Source organism: Onychostoma macrolepis, chromosome 08 (assembly GCF_012432095.1).
Source record: "Onychostoma macrolepis isolate SWU-2019 chromosome 08, ASM1243209v1, whole genome shotgun sequence".
Lineage (NCBI taxonomy): Eukaryota > Metazoa > Chordata > Actinopteri > Cypriniformes > Cyprinidae > Onychostoma > Onychostoma macrolepis.
In genome coordinates this window covers 5,870,888-5,893,363 of record NC_081162.1, presented here as the reverse complement: position 1 = coordinate 5,893,363, position 22,476 = coordinate 5,870,888, and the positions used below count along the sequence as shown (strand labels likewise).

At 35.9% G+C, this 22,476-nt stretch overlaps 1 protein-coding gene across 1 annotated transcript; it reads left to right on the top strand.

Annotated features, from left to right (window-relative positions):
• Window positions 1–804: 804 nt before the first annotated feature.
• slc25a37 (solute carrier family 25 member 37) lies at window positions 805–20,818 on the top strand. The gene is made up of 4 exons (XM_058784823.1): window positions 805–1,128; window positions 12,870–13,098; window positions 15,329–15,385; window positions 17,576–20,818. Exons 1-4 carry the CDS (start codon window positions 958–960, stop codon window positions 18,121–18,123), a joined length of 1,005 nt encoding a protein of 334 aa, XP_058640806.1. The 5' UTR covers window positions 805–957; the 3' UTR covers window positions 18,124–20,818.
• The last annotated feature ends 1,658 nt before the right edge of the window (window positions 20,819–22,476 follow it).

Below are 22,476 nucleotides of genomic sequence, written 5' to 3'. Positions count from 1 at the left end.
ATAACTGTTAATATTCTAAAATAAGCTCTTCTTTATGATGCATGCAGCCTACAAATGCGACCTCCGGAGGATGCAGCCTTCTGTTTGAGAAATGGCCCTAGTGAGGGCTACCTGGGGGCTAAGTGAGGGTAGGGCCAGCTCTAAGGGGCCAGCGTTTAGCCAACGAGCAAATTCTCAGGGGTCCTGCGCTGGCAGCCTGCTGGGGGCCCTTATGCCAGCCCTAAGTGGGCCTGTAAAAGGCTTGCTTGCAGGGAACCCTAAAAACTTGACAGGCTTTCCCACATCTCTATTATTTTTTTAATGGGCACAAGTCTTTAAATGGAGAATGTGAAAATAAAACTAATTTTTGAAAACTTGCTCATTGTAGCCTAATTCATTTTGCCAGCACAGGTCCCGTTTAATTGAGAAAGCAGGAGTATTATTAAAAGTAGGTGTATATAACTAACATTTATTTAATAACAAATGCTGTGCCTGTACTTTTTTAACGCTTTTCAGTAATGACTCAACTGAATCATTTTCAACCCGTTAATCAAATAAACCGAATTGCTAAATTGAATCGTAACTGTTACCTGCCAAAAAAGTAGCCTACAAATCAGGCCGGATTAATGAGTTAATAAAACGAAACTGACTAGAATATAATAATTACTCTAAGCAGAATTAAAAACAGTTAAAATCACTTCTTAAAAGAAGTATCACCCTAAAAAAAAAAAAAACTCCACAGGCTTTCTCACATCACTGTACTTTTTTTAATGATCACATTAGTTTTAAGCTCCACCTCCACTTCATACTTTCCCGCTCTCATCGCCTGGCGCGGGGCCGCTGCGTCACGGTGACGTCGCGGCGTCGCTGAAGTGACGCTGTCAGTGGTAGTGGTAAAAATGTGCGGGCTCGTGCTGCCGTTACACATCTCCGCGCATCACTCGTGCGTTTAAACCTTCCCAGCGCCGCCCTTCACGCATGGAGTTGCGCACCGAGACGGTCCTGGCGAGTCTGGAGATGTCGGAGGTGAAAAGCGACGAGGATTACGAGAGTTTGCCCGCTCACGCGTCCCTCTGCACGCACATGACAGCGGGCGCCGTGGCCGGAGTGCTGGAGCACACAGTCATGTACCCCGTGGACTCGGTCAAGGTAACTCCGAACAGACAGCAGGGCATGAAGACATTCACTAGGGTCTCCAGTGTGCTGTTAGCAGCCCTGGACAGCTTATGCGACGTAGCCGTCAAGCTAACTTTTAAAACAAAGTTAGGCTAGATCAGCATGGAAAATGACTTGATGACTCAAACCTTCTCAAATTGGTCCAAAACAACAACAACTAAGTTAAACCAGCACAGTCGGCCATGCTTTTTGCTGTTTAAGCGCGCTGTGCTGTCTACGACTTTAAAATAGTGTACTTCCTCTCCAGACAGCAGTTCGTCTGGCTGCTGACAGATGCCCACGCTGCTAAAGAAGCTCTACTAACCTCATATTAGTGCTTAATGATTAATCGCATCTAAAATGAATTTTTTTGTTAACGTAATATGTGTGTATATATAAATACACACATGCAGTATATATTTTCAAAATGTATTACTTTCATATAATTTATTATATTTATTTAATCTATAAACAACAAATTTTTCTTTAATATTTATGTGTATATGTGCATTTATATTTACATAATAAATATACACCGCGCACACACACATTAGGTAAACAAAAACTTATTTTGTATGCGATTAATCGCGATTATTTGTTTGACCGCACAGACTCTGCACAGTTTAGCTCCGACCCTAATCAAACGCACCTGATCCAGATAATCAAGGTCTTTAGGATTACTAGAACTTCCAAACAGGTGTGATTTGGAGCTAAAGCTCCAGAGCTGTGGCCCTCCAGGAATTGAGTTTGAGACCAATTCTAAGTTTATGTCTCAAATTGAACTTCGTTTCATAGCAATTCTTAGAACAAAAAGTGACCAATAAATAAAAAGAAACTTTGTTTCTTTGCAATTTCGGTTTCACAAAGACACGCACACAGACACACACACAAAAAAAAGAACTAAGATCCGAGTTGTGACAAAACATGTCAGAATTCTGAGATAAAAAGTTGTTGTTTTTAATTCTGTGGCAGAAATGGGCTTCCATACAATTATCACTGAATTATTTCTTTTAAAGTGTATTATCTCCATAAGTTTTTTTTTTAGTTTTTTTTTTTTATAAAGCGTACGTTAAGCGTTAAGTGTACGTACTTTTCACAAAGGCTTTCCTAAAGTCTTTTTGCAGTATACTAGGACCCTATGAAATCAGTTTTATTTTTTTTCCAAATTCCGTCTTTTTTCCATTTAAATTTTTCTGGATTCAGTTTTATTTTTTTTCTTGACTCCTTTTTAATGGTTAAATTTTATTAATCAAAAAGCATGTCATAATTAAAATCATGAAACTCATACATTTTCACATCAATTTATTAAACGTGTAACACAAATTTCATGTTTAGGGCCCTATGAAATTATAATTTTTTTCTCGCCATATGTTTTATTGTTACCAAATTCTGTGTTTTAGCATGTCTAATTATTTGAATGCATAAAAACAACTTAATTTATTCATTTTGTTTCTTAAAATAGCCTTATGAAAGGGGTGTTTTTTTTGTTTGTTTTTTCTCTCAGAAATTCTGTTTGTGTATTTACATTTTTCTGGTTATCAAATGAAGGCAAAAAAAACATTAATTACATTTATTTTTTAATTATTGAAAATTTAAGTAACAAAGGGGATTTACTGTTAAAATTAAAAAACATGGAAGAAATGTTCTGTGATTATTCCTTAAATGTTTATTTCGTTGTAGTAGTAGTAGGCAGCTATGCACATTATACTGAACAATAGTAATATATTTCTAGCACAATGTCTTCAAATTAAACTAGTCTTATTTTTACGGGTTGCCGTGAATACCTTTACAATACTGTGTATGATGACACTAGTTTTACTCAAATCAAACAGTAAAATGCTCATGAAGTGAGACTCCGAGCAGTTCTGGAGATGTTGTTCATGAGTTTACATCCTCATTTAATGAGGCGGCAAATGTAGAAATCATCACGAGTGTCACTTGTGCTTCAGTGTATGTAGTAAACAAAACCACACGTTTGTGCCAGACATTAACACAGACACGCAGAACATGCAGGATTCATATTTAAATTGACTTTTGTGGCTTAATATTTACAGATAGGGCCTGCTAGTTCATATCGCAATTTGACTTGAGTGTAATGACCTACTTTTTATTTCATTCATTCAAAATTTGACGCATTCCGTGACATTCTGTGTTTAAACTGTAAATTCTGTTTTTATGACTGGATTCCGCGATTCTGTCTGTGTTTTCCGCATCGTGGAAATTATAGGGCCCTAAGTATACTTGTTACAAGGACAGTCTACCCTTGCGCAATCTTGGGTTTAGTGGGTTGAGGTCATAATGGTGGTAGTTTATGGCTCACCCTTTTCCCGTGGTCTGAACTTGTGACTTTGTAGTTAGCGGCCTAGATCTTTGACCATTAGGCCACGGCATCCTCGAATAGAGGAAACGGATGAGTTTAAGTCAGCATGACTTTGACTCGGGCAGATTCATTATTTCAGATTAATTTTGAGGAACAAAAGGTTATCTCTGTTTCTCCCCATTGTACATATTTTATCCAGGGTGAAAGCGTCGTCTCATGATGTTGAGTGGAAATGCCATGGTGTTTTTATGCATGAGCGTAGCGCTAATCTTTGGGCTAGCCTCGCTCCGGCTTTAAAACAACAGTTCATTCAAATGTAAGCCTGCCAGCTAGTTCACTGAACACAACAGTCCTTTGCATCCAGTTCCTTATTGTAGGAATTTTAGCTCTTTCTCTTCACAAACCAGTTCTTGGAGTTTTTTACGGCGGGACAAAAGTGTCCCAACTATGTCTTTTTTGGAGTTTGTGAGTGAAAGTGATCTGTCACTGTGCCAGATTGAGCTCTGCATCTATTCTGTGAGACTTGCGTAGGCTATTGTCATTGTTTCCTTAGTGGCTGCCAGATTTCACTCGTTTGCTGGTCACCATAGTGCTACACATTTGAGAGCTGCGTATACGTGTCTGGAGAGCACATAGCCACAGAGATGCGTCTCATGCCTAACCAACCACAGGCCCCTGGACATTACCTGGAAGGAACTGGGCTGTAACTGGTTTGTGCGTTCGTGGGTGTGTGTGCGTGTTAGCGATGGCAGACATGGAGAATGAAACTTGGTCAGAGATCACAGAGGGATATGGCGTTTCTAGGACAAAGGGTGACTCTTTCTCATGATGGTGCATTAAGTCATTATTTGTCATGACATTCAGAAATTTGTAATTTGAGATTATAGACAACTTAAAATTGGAATCAAAATGGAACCACTTAACTTTTTGTTTTTGTTACTGCCAAAAAAAAAAGTGTAGTAATGGTCTTTGCCTCTGACATAACACCTTTTCTTTTTATGTAACCAAAGCCATGTGAGCAGAAAAAGTAACTTTTAAAACGTTAATATTAAATTTAAATAAAAAAAATATATAACATACACACATACATATATATATATATATATATATATATATATACACACACACACACACACACACACACACACACACACAGAGGTGTGAAAAGTGTTGGCCCCTTCCTGATTTAATTATTTTTTTTGCATGTTTGTCACACTTTAATGTTTCAGATCATCAAACTAATTTAAATAGTCAAAGATAACGCAAGTAAACACAACATGCGGTTTTTAAATGAAGTCTTTTTTATTATGAAGGGAAAACAAAATCCAAACCCACATGGCCCTGTGTGAAAAAGTGCTTGCCCCCTAAACCTAATAACTGGTTGCGCCACCCTTTGCAGCAACAACTGCAATCAACTTTTGTCGCATCAGTCCACAGAATATTTGCCCAAAAGTCTTGGGGATAATCAAGATATTTTTTGGCAAATGTGAGACGAGCCTTTGTGTTCTTTTTGGTCAGCAATGGCTTCTGCCTTGTTTTTGTCCAGTCTCTTTCTTATTGTTGAATTATGAACACTGACCTTAATTGAGGCAAGTGAGGCCTGCAGTTCTTTAGATGTTGTTCTGGGTTCTTTTATGACCTCCTGGATGAGTCGTCTTTATAACCCTTTCCAGACTGATACGTCAACTATTTTGTTTCTCATCTGTTCTTGAATTTCTTAAGATCGAGGAATGATGTGTTGCTCTTTAAGCATGCTTCACTTTGTCAGACAGGTTCTATTTAAGTGATTTCTTGATTCAACAGGTCTGGCAGTAATCAGGCCTGGGTTTGGCTAGTGAAATGTAACTCGGCTTTCTAAAATAATGTGGTTAATCAGTTCTTTCATGATTTAATAGGAGGGGGCAATTTTTCGTGTAGGGCTAGGTAGGTTTGGACAGCTTTTTTCCCTTAATGAAATTATCATTTAAAAACTGCATTTTGTATTTACTTGCATTATCTTTGTGTAATATTAAAATTTGTTTGAGCTGAATCTTTTAAGTGTGACGACATGCAAAAAATTAAAAAATCAGGAAGGGGCCAACACTTTTTCACACCACTGTATTTGTTTGTTTAAATAAATGTAACAGACACATCAAGTACAAATATATTAACTGATTAAAAAGTATATAAACAATAATAATAAATAATATCATTCATATGTATATGTGTATATATATATAATTCCAAAAATTAAAGTCTTTGCTTTTAATATTCATACATAATTAAGGTTGTAAAAAATGTAATGTGGTGCTACTCCCTAAAAACCTAAATTAATTAATAATTCATACACTAATGCATGAATGAATGAATGAATAAATATGCTTTCAGAACTATATTTAAATCTTTTGTTAAAAAAAAAAGTTATCTTTTACTTGATGTTTTACTACATTTTTGGAGTAATTCAATTTAAGCTTTTCCTTACAAGCATAAGTTTACAGATAGAGACAATACATGTAATCTAGTTCTAGGAACTTGGCACACATTTTAATAAATCTTTCCTTCCTGTTAAAAGATTCTTCCTTTTCTTGTCAGTGCTGCATATATAGCGCAACTGTGCTCACGGTGACCCAAAGTTCAATTCCCGTCTCAAGGTCCTTTGCCAAAAAAAAAAAAGATTCTTCCTTTTTCTTTATTGTGAGCACTTTAATGTCACTGACCCTAATGATGTCAAACTATTTATTGAGCCAATAAAATCCCATGTATGTCATGTATCAGAAATACAACATAAGTTAAATGTGGAGCAAAGGACATTAATTTAATGTTGAACTAATATTAAATTATAAAAGTAGGTTATACTATCCCTCTAACAGAACTGGTTTGTGACAGACCAGTAAATAATTTGTCTAAGATTAGCTTTAAATACTTCCTCTAAGCTTTTGCGTAGTTTAAAAAAAAAAAAAAAAAAAAAGCATCTTCAGGAACCAGGGAAACTGAGATTTGTTAGCTATGTTGTTTAATGACCGCTTAAACTGCTTTAAACTTTGTCACTGTATTATAGCTGGTAATTAAATTTCCTGTGTTGCAATTCAGTTACTGGAGCACATGTGTCTGTAGTAGTGATTTCAGGCTGAAGTGACACTGGAATTTCCAGTGTGTGAGAAATAGTGGGGGACTTGCCAGCTGTACGAGGTTCGTCACTTCCTAGAAACACATCTAAGGAGTGTTTCAGGACAGGAGCTTTTCCATATATGACCTTTACTCACACACTCCTTGTCTCTATCGGCAATCATTCATGCTCCTGGATAATGAGAGAGGTGCACATGGTGGTGCTTTTTCACAGTTTAAAACAAGACTGCATTCCATTAATTCATTTTCTATTACAAAATATAGAGGTGACATGAAATTGACCCTATTTACTTTTTTAGCGAATATATCACATTCCACTTTCTCAACGTCATGCTACGCCCAACTTTTGTTTTCCAAAGAATATTTGGTTTCACTCTAAAATGTTACATTATGGAAGATAATTGCATTGCAAATGACATTTAATATGGTCTAACACCCACTTAAATGTGTTGGTAGTCTGTAGTTTGTGACTGAAATGGATCTTTAACAGATCACATGGTTCTCTATGCCAGTGTTGGGTAATATTGTGATGCATGTACAGTAAGAGACCGGGTGTGATTCAGAGAGATGCAGCAATAGCAGAAGATCCAGAATAGAGAAACGGGGAGAAAGACACTGCTTTTCCTCTCCATACACTGACCCAATATAAACACTTTACAACAATGCAAATGAGTTACTACTTTGTCCATCTTACAATGCAAGCTTTGTACTCTTTGTACATTGCATAAAGTGAAGACTGAAATGTGACCCTGGACCACAAAACCAGTCTTAAGTGTCAATTTTTCGATTTATACATCATCTGAAAGCTGAATAAAAAAGCTTTCCATTTATGTATGGTTTGTTAGGATTGGACAATATTGGCCGAGATACAACTATTTGAAAATCTGGAATCTGAGGGTGCAAAAAAAAAAAATCTAAATATTGAGAAAATCACCTTTAAAGTTGTCCAAATAAAGTTCTTAGCAATGCATATTACTAATCAAAAATTAAGTTTTGATATTTACTGTAAGAAACTTACAAAATATCTTCATGGGACATGATCTTTACTTAATATCCTAATGATTTTTGGCATAAAATGAAAATAGATAATTTTGACCAATACAGTGTATTTTTGGCTATTGCTGCAAAAATACCCCAGCGACTTAAGACTGGTTTTGTGGTCCAGGGTCACAAATGGTTAATGTTTACATCGAGGTATGTCAGGGCTCCAGAGTAATGTTTAATTGCAGTGGAACTGGTGCCACAAAGTTATATAGGTCTTATTAATGTTATTCTGAATGAATTGCTTTAGTAAATGCAGTTACCAGTGATATTGCTATTTGATCCCACTTTTAACATTTTTAACCAGGGATACCAAAAGCTTGGTACATAACTTAGACTTTAAAGCTCTTGATTATACTTTGTACTTGCCCTTGTGAAAAACTTGCATATTTTTCATAGTTCTGCATATTTATCCATAGTCTAACTGTGGTACCTATGGCAGTTGTACCCCTTTACTCTAATAATAAAACTAAAAGTTATGGAAGCTTGTTTGACGCCACTGAATAAAAAAGAAAGGAAAGAAAGAAAAAGGGGTAACACTTTGTATTATGGACACCTTAAAATAGAGTAACTACTTAAGTACTTGGTAGTCGTTGTATTTACATGAAACGATGTACTTACCATGTAACTAAGTTATGGAACAGCTTGTACTTACAGTTTGTAATTATGTAGATGTAATGGGCAGCTTCTGTTACACATGTAACTTCATGTGTATCTATACTGTACACCTTCTCCAGCTGCACCTTAGTTTGATTTAACCCACCAGTACACAGCTAAAATACATGTAATACATTTCTAATTGTATTACAATTACAGAATATTACACAGGCAGAAGCTCCTTAAAATAAAGTGTATCAAGATTGTACTTAAGTGTACAAGTAGCTGTGTAACAGTAGCTGCCTATTACATCTACATAATTACAAACTGTAAGTACAAGCCGTTCCATAACTTAGTTACATGGTAAGTAGGGCTGGGCGATATATCTCATGCGCATCTCGTCAGTAAAGCCGGTTCCTTGATTAGCGGTAAATCTCCATCACCTGTTTTCAAATGGAGCAGCATTTAATACACGGAGCCGTAGTTCACTGACAAGCTACGCAATATCGCATTCATTATCGCAGATGAATCGCCTTCGATAATGAATGCGATATTGCCTAGCTTGTAAGTGAACTACGGCTCCGTGTATTAAATGCCGCTCCATTTGAAAACAGGTGATGGAGATTTACCGCTAATCAAGGAACCGGCTTTACTGACGAGATGCGCATGCATATCGCATGTGATATATCGCCGAGCCCTAATGGTAGGTACATTTTAGTAGTAGCTGTTGTACTTGCATGAAATAAGTACTTGGGTAATTACTCTGTATTATAACACCTTAAAATAAAGTGTTACCGAAAAAGGTAATTCATAATCTCACAATTTATTTTCTTCTCCCAATTGCGAGTTTGTATCTTGCACTTTTTTTTCTTGTAATTGAGTTCACATCTCGCAGTTCTGACTTTCTTGCAGTTCCAAGTTTATATCAAGATTCTAACTTTATTCTTCAAGTTTATATAATGCAGTTCTGAGAAAAATGTCAGAATTGCAAGATGTAGATTTGAAACTGCAAGAAAAAAAGTTTGAATTGTGAGAAGTCGTGTTTATCTTTTTTTTTTTTTTAAATTCAGTTTCAGAAACGGGCTTCCGTTTAAAAAGTAGCTAACAAAAAAAGTGAACAGTATTTTACGTACAGTAGTATTTATTTTTCCAATTAAAATTCAGTGCTGGTCAAAAGTTTGGAATTTTGAACAAAGTCTCTAATACTCACTAAAGCTGCATTTATTAGATAAATACAGTAAAAATAGTAATGCTGTGAGTGTGAAATATTTAAAGTCAGAATAGCGGTATATAAACTCGCAGTTGTGAGGGTAAAAAAAAAATCTGAAAACATCCAATTTTGCCTTTTTTTTTTTTTTTTTTTCTTCTCGCGATTGCAAGTTTGTATCAAGATATAGGGTATATTGGGGGAAAATTTAAACCAATAGCCAATAATGTTATGTACGGTATGTAGGCTAAATATAACTGCAGTTTCAATGGCAGGTGAAAATTGACAGCTGGTTTAAACGCTGGGCCTGGTGGCGGTAACTACAGAGTATTACCAGTAATCGGTGCGTAACGGACGGGCTGGTGTGAGTCACTCCTCATGCCTGATGGGTGGGCCAGGGCAGAGGTCGCAATCTCACACGTCCAGAAGGGTGTGAATGTGCAAGAGTGTCTCTTGCATTTGGGACGGGATGTTTTGAAATTGATTAACAGGCCGTTATTTACTCACACTCACTCACATTCCTGTCGTGACTGGTACCTCTCTTCTGTGACAGTTGCTTGATAGTAACCAGTTTAGTTTAAGTGCTCATAATGTCAGTGGTGCAAATTTAGATTGACAAGGCCAGTCTTTCCACCTTCCTGTTTTTTTTTTTTTTTTGGTCTCCGAAGTGTGTAACCCATTCAAGTTTGGATTTTCAAATGTTCATAGCATTACGTGCCACTACATTGGCTTAGTGTTTCCTGTGGCATATTTATCTGCTCTTCTGCTTTTCATTTTCTAAAGCCCTCCAGAATGCACCTAAATGTATTCCTAAAATAGTTGTGGAAGTTTGTAAAAGTAGGGTAAACGTACCTATTAAGCTCACCAAAATCTACATTGAGACCTTTTTAGTGCACAACATATTGGTTTCAGTACAAAAAGTTATGTTAAAATAAATATTGAGTAATATTTTAATTTTATTTTAAATGATGACAAGCATTTCAATTAACACTAAAATCAAGCAACAAGGCATTCAAGTCGATCAGTTATATATTCATAATGAAGTGTCATCTAAGCCCATTACAACACGTTCAGCTAAGTAACACAATCAAATAAAACAAACCAATAAAACATTTAATTCATGGGGATGAACACAGAAACTAGCCTCATTATGAAGCCTCTTTTTAAATGGATGTAAACTTATCTATAGTCTCTTAAGGCTGAATAGACTACATGATTTTTGCCCCGATTTTCCACAGATTTACAGTCTGGAGAAGTTGATGCTATAGTTGCCAAAGATCAGAGCCAGTCTGCAGATTTGAGTCGACAGAATCCATAGAAAATCGATTAACTTAAAGTGACAACCATCAAGTCAAGTCTGTTTATGAAGTATTTACAGACGTTCAATGTGGAAGAGCTTAAAGAGCACACTGAGCTTAATTAAAGCAGCAACAATTTTTAATAAATTTCATGTAATATTTATTAAAATGATAGGATTTTGCTAAATAAATAATCTAGGTCATGTATTAAGTTCATACATATTTTAATATGAACAACTATTAAGAATATCTATGAAATTATACTGTTTCTTATTGATGTCACACTGAAGCTGTGATTTTCATAGAAGTGCACCCTTTAAGCTCAGCTTACAATAATATGACATCTTTAAAATTTACAGCACTGTAAAACCACAGACCAGCAATAAACTGTCAATTTATAATAAACTGACAGACCAGCAATAAACTGTCAATGTATAATATTATGGATGTGAAAGTACAAGCCAGTAATGTTAGCGTGGCACACAATCTTATACAGCTAGTCAGCTAACTGTGTTCTGTAGCATCTGCGCTGTGTTGCTATCTTTTGGATCTGATGTAATTATTTCGATAAGTTCCAGGTTATAATATGCAAAAGTCTGAACATTAATCTCTTAATTTTACAGTAAGTAGTGAAACTCACCCAAAATAAAGGCTTAAACATCTAAAAAATAAAAATGCACATTTAAGGGATGACTCTTTTGGTGAAAGTTTTTAGACTGCTTTCAAAATGGCCGCCAGACAGTGTGAACACATGGAGACTCATATCTTAGCGTGCGACGATCTGATTGACTTGAAATTATAGGTGTATAGTAACAAACACATCAATTTGTTAAAACAGCAAGTAGGATAATTTTTATTTTTATAATCTTCTCAAAAATGGAAGTGTGCTTAATGGGAACGTCTACCCTATTGCTTTAATTGTTGATGTAATGAAGCATGAGTTGAGATTATAGAACCGTTTGAAATGCGGAATCAAATCTGTTTGAAACAACTCAGTCCACCCTGATGAATGTTTTCAGGAAGATCTCTTTTTATTCCAGGTAGCTGTTTGATGACAGGGATTTTATGATGAAAGTTTTGGGCAAATACAAACACATCTTGGTGTTTGTCTAGTTCTCTAGTTAAAGAAGAGCTAATTCAACCCTTGTGATTAGCTGTAATAGTATCTTGTTCAAAGTAAGCTGTAACCGGTCACACCAGCCTGTCTAGTGTTTAGATTTAAGAGGTAGAATTAGAAAGATAATGGGACGAAGTATGGAAAATAAATTATTGAAAGAAGTATTTTGGTTTAAACTTGTTTTACATGGACTGTATAGACAGACTTTAATGATTCTTTCACTCCATCTTACATCAAATGCATTTTGCGGTCTAGATCTGTTATAAAACAGTCTAAAATGCTGTAATGGTTAGGTATTGCAGATGTATAGAGAAAAGTGTTCTAACAAGCCATATACTGTACGAGTTCTTTTTAGCGAGTCATTTTGAAATTGTTCCCAAATGTTCAGAATCACTATTAGACAATTAGTGTGAATCAAAATGATTTTTAAAACATTTAATAATATTCATATGTGGTCAAAAAGTCTGGGAAGCCAGTATAAAATATACTTCCCTCCAGAAGTTTTGGCAGCAAAAAACTGGTTGGTTTTGTTGCACAGATGTCTCTTCATGTCTGAGTGGGCGGTTTTCGTGCAGAGTAAGCTTCAGTTTGTGGATCAGGGTTTATTCTGATAGTTTGGCTCCTGTGCCCCTCAGTCTGTGTGTTATGAGGATTCTTGCCAAATCATTCACATTAAACAAAGCATGTTTTTATAACTGAGCTGAGAGGTTGGGTTAGCAGAAAGATTGACTGCTTCTATCTCCGTCTACATATTGATGGTATTTCCTTCCCTTTTTTGTTAACAATTTACCCATCCTTTTTGTTTCTGTCGGACAATATCTATTTTTAGGGTCTCTGTAAATTTATATTTTTTTTGGTGGAATTGAATAAATCACTGACATCAGAAATTAGTTCGAGGCCAAATTGCCTACACAATGCCAGAACTGATCTTCATGATTTGGTCTAGTTCCTAAACTTTGTTTGTAAATATGTAAATTTAGTTTTGCATATCAAGTGGTGTTGTTTTTTTATGGTTGATAGGCTTATATGCTGCTGTCTTTCTGTCCACAGACACGTATGCAGAGTTTACAGCCGGACCCGAAGGCCCAGTACAGAAGTGTGTACGGTGCACTGAAGAGGATTGTACAGACAGAGGGCCTCCTTCGGCCCCTGAGGGGCCTCAATATCACTGTGCTGGGAGCCGGTCCCGCACACGCACTCTATTTCGCCTGCTACGAGCGGATTAAGCGCAGCCTTAGTGACGTCATACAGAACGGCGGCAACAGTCACATTGCTAACGGTAGGAGAAGGGATTATTCTGTGAGGTCTTAAAGGGATAGGTCACCTAAAATTGAAAACTTGCTGTTAATTTTCTCACCCTCAGGCCATCTAAGATAGACTTTTTCTTGAGTAGAACATTATAGAAGATTTTTAGCTGAAACCGTGGTCCTTGGTGATTTCATAAAATGCAATCCGCAGCTTCCAGCACTTGAGTTTAAAAAAAAAAAAAAAAAGCATATCAGGCAACACAAAATTAATATCCGTGGATTCTGACTAAATATAGAGGTCTCATGAAGCGAAACGATCGGTCGGTGCAAGAAGCTGCTCATTACTTACAATGTTATTAACTGTAATTTACAAGCAAATGGGAAAGCTGATTATTTTATGTGAACTGGTTCTTTCAGACAGTTCGCTTTTGATTCAAATAACCGATTCACCAGTTTGATATGTAATCATGCAATGGCGTCACATATGCAGGGTTTAAATTGGTTTGAGCCCCAGCACACAGACTCCAGGGCTTGACATTATCGCTTCATTAACGCCAGAAAAGTAACTGATTAAAACATCAATAACCAAAAAGAACTAGGCAGTATTATTAGTATTCTGATTTTATTACACTTGGAGTAAGTGGCGAATAGTGGATATAGCTACTGTATATAAATGCATGTATGGTATAAAGTTGCGCTGCTGGGGCGAGGTTCATGCTGCCTCTCCAGGAGAAATCAAAACGCGCAACACAAGGAAAGTCAGCATGCTGAGGTAAAAATTCAATAAACAGTTTTTATATTTAAAATTCAGTTAGTTAGGCAACATTACACAACATCTTCACCATTACGACTGTTTAATAGTTCAATAAATAGTTCAGTAAGCAAGTACAATAATATTAGGTCACTTGCATTTTAGGCAGAACCACAGTGCATCTCACAGCAACCAGCCGCTTCACTGCTGAATGCTTCAGTGTTTTGAACGAATCGATGGAGTCAAAGTTGATTAGCCCGTGCATAAACATCTGATGAATCTGCTTTTTGAACGAATCTCTTGAATGAACAACTCAATGACTCTCATTAAACACTCCCTACTGGCACCTATTGGTGTTTTAATTTGGTGTAAAAGTATAATTTCCACCATTGTTTCTTGTTTGTATATTCAATATTAAAACAATCTCATAGCATTGTTCAATGCAGTTGTATTTTTCATTGTAAATGTTATCTATACGTTATCAAACTGAATCAATCACATTATTATAATTGAATTTATAGATTAATTGTAAGAATTTGAAATGAAAGATGAAGTATTAATGAGGTTAGGGGGAAAATGCCCTCTATAAAGGTAAAAAAAATGCCCTTGGATTAAATATAAAAAAAACAAACATGCAGATTTATGTCACAGCTGATAGAAAACTGATCAGAATATTGCTTCAGAATAAATCACATTTGTATTTTTTTTTTTTTTGATAGATAGATAGATAGATGGATAGCCCCTCCCCACCCCTGCATACATGTAATTATGTTATTGAAGTACCTGATAATGATGTCATGTAAAATGTGTGGTTTACATGTCTAAAGCATATAAAGTGAATAAACGATTTGGTGAACTGGTTCAAAGAGCTGACTCAAAAGACTGATTCGTTCGCTAACCGGGCGTCACTTCAGACCGTTTGCCTGAGGCTCTGGATTACAGGTATTAATGTTGTAACTAATGTTCAGTTTCTTCCAGAGAGAGAATTATTATTGTTATTATAATAATATTATTTTATTTTTTTCACTTCATAAGACCTCAATATATCGTCAGGAGCCACGGGTATTAATTTTGTTGCCTTGATATGCTTTTTTGACTCTGAAAGTGACTGTAGCTGTGGACTTGCATTTGCTGAATCTCCAAGAACTGTGACTTCAAAAAAATGTTTATTGTTCTACTGAAGAAAAAAGTCACCCATGTCTAGAATGGCCTGAGAGTTAACAAATTAACAGCCAATTTTCATTTACCCCTTCTATGAATGTCCATCGCTAGATTTCTGATTTCAGAACTCTGAACTGAAGCTCAAGAGATCAAGACTTTATAATTTGTCAGGTTCAGGTTTGTTGTGTGTCCATTGTGCCATTGTTTTGAGGAAAAGGAATGAAATTGGAGTGCCCCTTTGTCTGTTGTATAGGACATTTGTAAATGTAGCGCATGAGTTTCTGTTCTGTTTTTCAACATTTTGTTACTTGATATGGTGATGTACATTTTTCTTCTCTCTTCCTCTTCAGGTGTGGCGGGAAGTGTTGCCACTGTCCTCCACGATGCTATCATGAACCCAGCAGAAGGTATTCTTCTACTGTCAATACCAGTCAATAATGAATCTTATATTAATACTGTTATAAGTACACTGTAAAGTGGTTTGTTTTGGAGTCTTCAAGATAACTGTAGCAGAATAACCCAAGAAATTCCTCATTTCATGTTTTCATTAGCTGATTTACTTTTTAAAAAAAAAAAAAAAAAAAAAAAAAAAATTAATAATTTACTTAAGGAAATGCAGGAGGTTTGTGAGATGTTGAAAATCTTAAGTCCTGTTTGGAAACCATGGTCTAGACAATAGAAACAAAAATATATCACTAAAATCAAGTGAGTAGTTGTTCTTGTATTTATTATTATTATTATTATTATTATTATCATCATCATTATTATTGTATATGTAATTAATACAGTTAATATGCATTTTAATGAGCATAGAAAAACTCAGTTGTAGAAAATTGACAATTGGCTGAAATGACTGTGTGGTCTTTGAAGTTCTTTTAATAATGGTTACTTTCTTACATTAATGGCTGATTTCAGTATAATACTAGCAGATATGATGCAAACATTATTGCTGGATTAAAAGAACATACTTTATGCAAATATGTACTCCAAATTTCACGAAGTATTTGAAAACACAAAATGTGCACTTTTGCTAACCAGCCGATCAGACACTGATATTGGCCAATGCAGAAAATATCACAATATAGTGCTGCAGTGATGTATTTTTGTAGGCCATCTCGCCCTTCTTCCCTCAACAAAAATCCAATAGGAATTTCACTGGATTCTTGGATTATTGCCGAAAATAAGCTCCATGACCAACAAAAATTCTCACATGACTGTTTTGTTCATTGTGATAATCTTTACAAATAAACACACTTACTGATGCATTTCATGTCGTAGAATAAAACGCAAAAAGATCTTGAGCTTGTGTCAAACACAGACCTTATTTTAGGCATTTAACTGAAAAATCCATTAAAAAAAAAAAAAACCAGAGGTGCTAAAATGCAAACTTGTATTTTTGTAGGCCAAAACCTAAAAACATCATGCCTTTTACGAATATGGGTTTTTAATGAGCAGTTTTAGTACAATACTAGCAGATAGGGATGGGCGACGTGACCCAAATCTTATCACGATAAGAGTAATTTTCGATCACACAAATGATATACACTACCAGTCAAAAGTTATTGAACAGCAAGATTTTTAATGGGTTTTTTATTTATTTTTTTATTTAAAGAAGTCTGTTCTGCTCACCAAGCCTGCATTTATTTGATCCAATGTAAGAACAGCAAGAACAGTAAAATATTAGTTTTTTTTACTAATTAATAACTTTTCTATTTGAATACACTTTTAAAATGTAATTTATTCCTGTGATTTTTCAAATATTTTTTTTTGCATTACTCCAGGCACATGATCCTTCAGAAATAATTCTAATATGCTGATTTGCTGCTGAAAACACACACATCACGATATATATTATTTTTTTTATTTATTTTTTACATTAAAGTCCTGAAAAATAATTACTCAACTGTATTTAATAATAAATGTTTCCTGAACACAAAATCAGCATATTAGAATGATTTCTGAAGGATCACGTGGCACTGAAGACTGGAGTAATGATGCATTTTAAAATCTATTCAAATAGAAAGTAGTTATTTTAAATAGTAAAAATATTTCACAATATTACTGCTTTTGCTGTATTTTGGATCAAATAAATGCAGGCTTGGTGAGCAGAAGAGAAATTTTGAAAAAAACAATAAAAATCTTACTGTTCAAAAATGTTTGACTGTGTGTAATAGTTTTTGAAACCATAATTCTTGTCACCACTGTCAATATTACAGAAAAAATAATACAAGCCAAATAAAGAGGAAAAACTCAAGCTCACTGAAGAGAAGTAACTAATTACAATATGACAAAAAACTACAATAAGAAATGCCCCATACATTGTATCAATAAACAGTTTACCAAGTTACAAAAGTAATTTAGGCAAGAACTGTTGTTTGATTTAACATGAATGACAAGCAGGAGGAATAATAGGTAGCTTCCCCCTTTAAGACCGAACATCTGGATCCAATATACTGTTACACATGCACTTTCTTTCTCAGCTGTTTACTTTCCCTTAAGACCTAAATGACTGTTTATGAGGATACTTGCAAAGACGGGCATTTTCATACTTTTATATTCAGTTTTGCATCAAATCTCTTTCACTGTCTCTCTGTCAGTGGTGAAGCAGAGGATGCAGATGTACAACTCTCCATACCGCAGCCTGTATGACTGCGTCCTGACGATCAGTCGCAAGGAAGGACTGGCCGCCTTCTACCGCAGCTACAGCACTCAACTGACCATGAACATCCCCTTCCAGGCCGTCCACTTCATCACGTATGAATACATGCAGGAACATTTTAACCCCCAGCGCCAGTACCGGCCCGAGACGCACATCCTGTCTGGAGCGGCGGCCGGAGCCGTGTCTGCTGCCGTAACCACTCCGCTAGACGTGTGCAAGACGCTGCTAAACACGCAGGAGAACGTGGCGCTCAGCTCGGCGCATGTCAGCGGACATCTCTCTGGCATGGTCAACGCGCTCAGGACAGTGTACCGGCTGGGCGGCGTGCCGGCCTTCTTTAAAGGCATCAGAGCGCGGGTGATTTATCAGATGCCGTCTACGGCCATCGCCTGGTCCGTGTACGAGTTCTTCAAATACTTTCTGACCCAACAGGACCCGCACATCCAGGAACTGAGGAGGGACGCTCACAAGGCCAGCCCTACATGAGGCCCGCTAGCGCTGAATCTGTTCAGCCCATCCAAAGAGTGAGCGTGAGGACCAACAGACGACAGAAGACGCCTTCGGCTCAAAGGGGAAAGTAGACACTCATTTCTTATGCAGTAGACACTCCAGCCGCTTCTGTGTTTTTGCTAACGTATTAATTTATTGGAAGAGTTTAATGTTACAAGAATGTATGGACGCTGCACACTACAGACAGTTTCTTGTAAACATGACTGAAACAGGAAGGTAATTTATGATTGAGCGTGATGGTATGCCTCTGTATTTATATCTGCTCAATGACACAACAAACCGGTGCGGTAGAACGTTTTTTTTATTTTATTGGCTTTTCTGGACTTTTTAATATTTTAGGGGTTCAGGAGAGTTTGCTCTTTATTACTTTTTTTTTTTTTTTTTTTTTTTGTATTTTATAATTTAAGACATTCCTGAATTGTTGCTCAAGATTAATAAGAGCAATTTTTATTATTATTATTATTATTGCCTAATCCTCTATGAAAGCTGCCTGAGCTTCAAGCTTTGCTTTTTTGGTTCTATTTTTTTCTTTTTCTTTTTTTTTTAACCTTTGTTTTATCAAGAAAATATGAATGCATATTGATCTCAATCAGGGAAGATGGCGTGTTTAATTTGACTTAAATAAAAGTGTGGCTGTGAGGAATGGAAGTTCAATAGGTTCAGTATTAAAATCAAGAGGTTTTGGCCTCTGGAATTTTTACAGTGAACAAACGCAGCCTCATTTTTATTCATGTTCAATTTAATTTCATTAACCCTGACAAAAGTTCAAGAATAGATTATTTGTGCTATGAATACTCCAAATATTTGACACTTCTAATTTTAGATGGACTAATCTACTGTTGAAATTAGATTTCCAAAGAATTGGATGCTAATTTAATCAAACTGCCTGATTTCAGTACACTAAAGCGCTTAGGATTTCTAAATTAGTTGTTTTTTTGGTGTGATAACTTTTTCTTTTGCTGTTTAAGGACATGGTTGTCAACGATGTATATATGTTACCAGTCAAGCCTGTGACATAATTATGAGATGTGATCTATGCAGTGGGTTTTGCAGCTTTAGAGGTTTTTCTGCTTGTTGAAACCCTGAGAATGGAGAGCGTGCAGCTCAAATCCCAAACCCAGAATGAAATCTTTATTCCTTAATGAAGTAGATAGGAGGTTTCATAGCTGTGACAATCTATTTCAGTCTGGGAGCAGATTTATTCTGTTTCTGAGCCGTTTGTGAATATGCAGCTGACTCATCCTTTGTGTTCTGCCTCTCTGTGAATCTCTAGATTCAGTCGCCCATTCAGAAGAAGGCTTGCCTTGTTTTCCAGTAATAGACCGTGTGCGAGAGGGTTTTCATAGTGCTGTCAAACGTTTAATCGCATCCAAAAAATTATTTTTTTTAGCCTATATTTATGTATATATAAATACACACATACAGTATATTTAGAAAATATTTACGTGTACATATATTTATAAGTTAAATTCTATGAATATAAATATTTAATATATAAACATAGCATTTTCTTAAATCTATATGCATGTGTGTCTTTTTATATACACACACACACACACACACACACACACATTATATAAACAAATACTTTTATTTTGGATGTGATTTAATGGTTTGACCGCACTGGTTTCTGCTTCTACTGAGCTGACCGGTTCAGCTCTAGCTGTTCTGTTTGGTCTGTGCCTTTCCTGTGTCCCCTTCTCTCTCTCTCTCTCTCACTTCCTGTTCCCTTGGACTTTTGTCCTCTGCCTTCTGTTTATTTCATCTCAGAAAGTTTGGACGTTCTTAATGCCAGTTTATTTGCCTTCTGATTAAATGCTTATTGGTTTAGTACTTGATTTGCTGTGTGTTTCCAGCCCACCGGTTTATTTTTATTAATTTTTTTTGGTTTCTTCCAACTAGCATCTTATTCACTACCATTACGGTATAGCTTATATATCACTAATTTACACATTTGACCTTTCGGGTTGGGGAACAATGATGTATGACGTATTGAGACTTGTATAGTGACGTGTTTTAGGTTTTTCTCTTTTAGGGTGCAACTGAGATGATGGATGTGGTGATATTTCTCACGAGGGGCAGCGATAGCAGATTTTGATTTGATTAAGGACAGATTTCCGTTACCCTTTGGCTCCGTGTTGTACGGTGGAAACCCCATGGGTTTGCTTTCTCTGGGTCCAGCATTTTTAAATGCTGCTTATCTGTACTTGCTCTGCAAAACTAGCTGTTTTAAAATGCACATTGTATTTGAAACCATTTTAAATTGTGTACGTTTTTAAAGGTTTTGCTTTTGGGTCCAATATTAACAACACTCCGTTTGCTCTGTGTATATTGATCTTGTCCGATCATCACTATGTACCATGCTCTCGAGAAAACATGAAACCGATTGATCAATGTCTTATTCTGATATTTGCCCATTGCAGTGAAGTGCTGCAGTGTTACTCTAAATATGTGTCTTGAACCAATTCATGTCTTGGCCGCTCTGTGCGCACAGTGTAGAAGAAGTGGGGAGATTTTGAAATAAAAAATAGTGCCATCTAGTGTACGCAAGTTATGTTTTGTTTTTTTACTGCAATGAAAATGTAAAATGTAGACTCTTAAACTGATTGGTGGAAATGCTGCTACAGTTTGAAACACTGGAGCTGAAATAAAATGCACAATGATCAAATGACACACGTCTTGTTTAGTATGTTTGTAACATTGTATGAATGCTTGTCGTGAATGCATATTTAGCCGATGTGATTCTAAGGCTCATTTTATGGCCTCAAAATAAACAAAAAATAATAATTAACTTCAGAAATAATGTCAGTTTCATTCAGTTAAATTTAATAATCTGTAGGAACCTGCTGTTTATTGCTGTATCAAAAATACTTGTTTTGAGATTTGAAATACTCCTTGAAGTATATAAATATTTGTTTACGTTGTTTTTGTTTACATTTATTTAAACCTACAGTTATGAATTATAATTCATCAATTACAATGGCAAAGGTGACGAGTATTATATAACTTGGTCTATAAAATGTTTCAACCTATTCTGAGAAGACTGAACTTTTTAGTTTTTATTTGTAGGACAGAATTCCAATTCTAGTTTACATTTCCAGTTAAAAAATTTTGTAATTTAAGTGGGGTTTGATTAGAGCTAGGGTGGATGTTTGAAAAAAACAACAACAATTTGACCACTTCAATAGAAAATAGACATTGGTGTAATTGGGCTTTTATGGATATAAATACTGACATAAAATCATGTGTCATGACTCTCTATTATAAACTTATTACTGAGGCATGGATTGAGCGCACCTCTCTGTTTTCTGAAGAGGGCGCTGTTGTCCAGAGAATATGACTTCTGTTACAACAGGGACTGTTATTTATTTATTTTTTAGTATTATGAGAGTCAGGTAAGGATAACAGTATAAATCCTGGTTTGTAGAAGTGTTATTTTTTTTTCTGATACTAAATGCAATCAAATAATGTTTGATGTGTCTAATATACTATTAAACTATAATAAAATATTTTATTATTTTGGAAATACTTGGTTTTAGTTTTAGTTATTTTAGTAAGTGAAGTTCACTTATAAAGTCAGAAAATAATAGTTAGATAAATATGCTTTTAATACCATGATAATGTGGCATAAAGTCATTTATCCAGATACTTCGGGCCATACAGACTTGAATAAGAAATAAATATGCAAAAGTGTTTTCGTTGGCCTTGGCCAATTAATACATTGTCATTTGCTATTAGTCACCTGATGAAAACCTGAGAGGTCATGATGGACAGAAAATCTCGGTCATCTCTCCAGCAGCAGTTCTTGATCAGTCCTGCAGGGAAAACAAGGTCCTCTGTTCTCCAATTGTGACACAACATGTCTGAGGACACGTACACACTCCCCACACACCGCTCGGCCTTGTTTGGCGTTTTTGTTTGCTCTTGTCTGAGATGGTTGTTTATCTGGGAGGCATAAAAAGATAGTCCTTCATCATCCTGTGCTGAAATGTCCTCATAACCGTCCCAATCGCTTCATCTGCACACGCTTATCCTACATCACAGATAAAGCAGGTCAAGGGTCCAGGTCTTAAGTGTATGTTCATTCCCTCACAGAACAAATACATGCAGGAGACACATTATTCTCCATCCATCAAAATCATGAGTCATCTGTACAGCCTTTTTTGAGGTTTTAGTCTTATATGGGGCCGTATTACAGAAACATCCTAAGTCTAGAGTTGAGATCTGACTCTACCACGATACTCAGTGAAACCGTTATGGTTTCAGCTCAGATAGGACTGTATAGTTAGAATCTGTTTCTGTGGCCGACTTTGTGAATCATGAGGATGT

Excerpts from the sequence above, each read along its gene's own strand:
- slc25a37 (XM_058784823.1), top strand. The coding sequence starts at position 958 with ATGGAGTTGCGCACCGAGACGGTCCTGGCGAGTCTGGAGATGTCGGAG. Across the intron at positions 1,129-12,869 it reads ACCCCGTGGACTCGGTCAAG|ACACGTATGCAGAGTTTACA; the intron begins GTAACTCCGAAC and ends TTCTGTCCACAG. Across the intron at positions 13,099-15,328 it reads CAACAGTCACATTGCTAACG|GTGTGGCGGGAAGTGTTGCC; the intron begins GTAGGAGAAGGG and ends CTTCCTCTTCAG.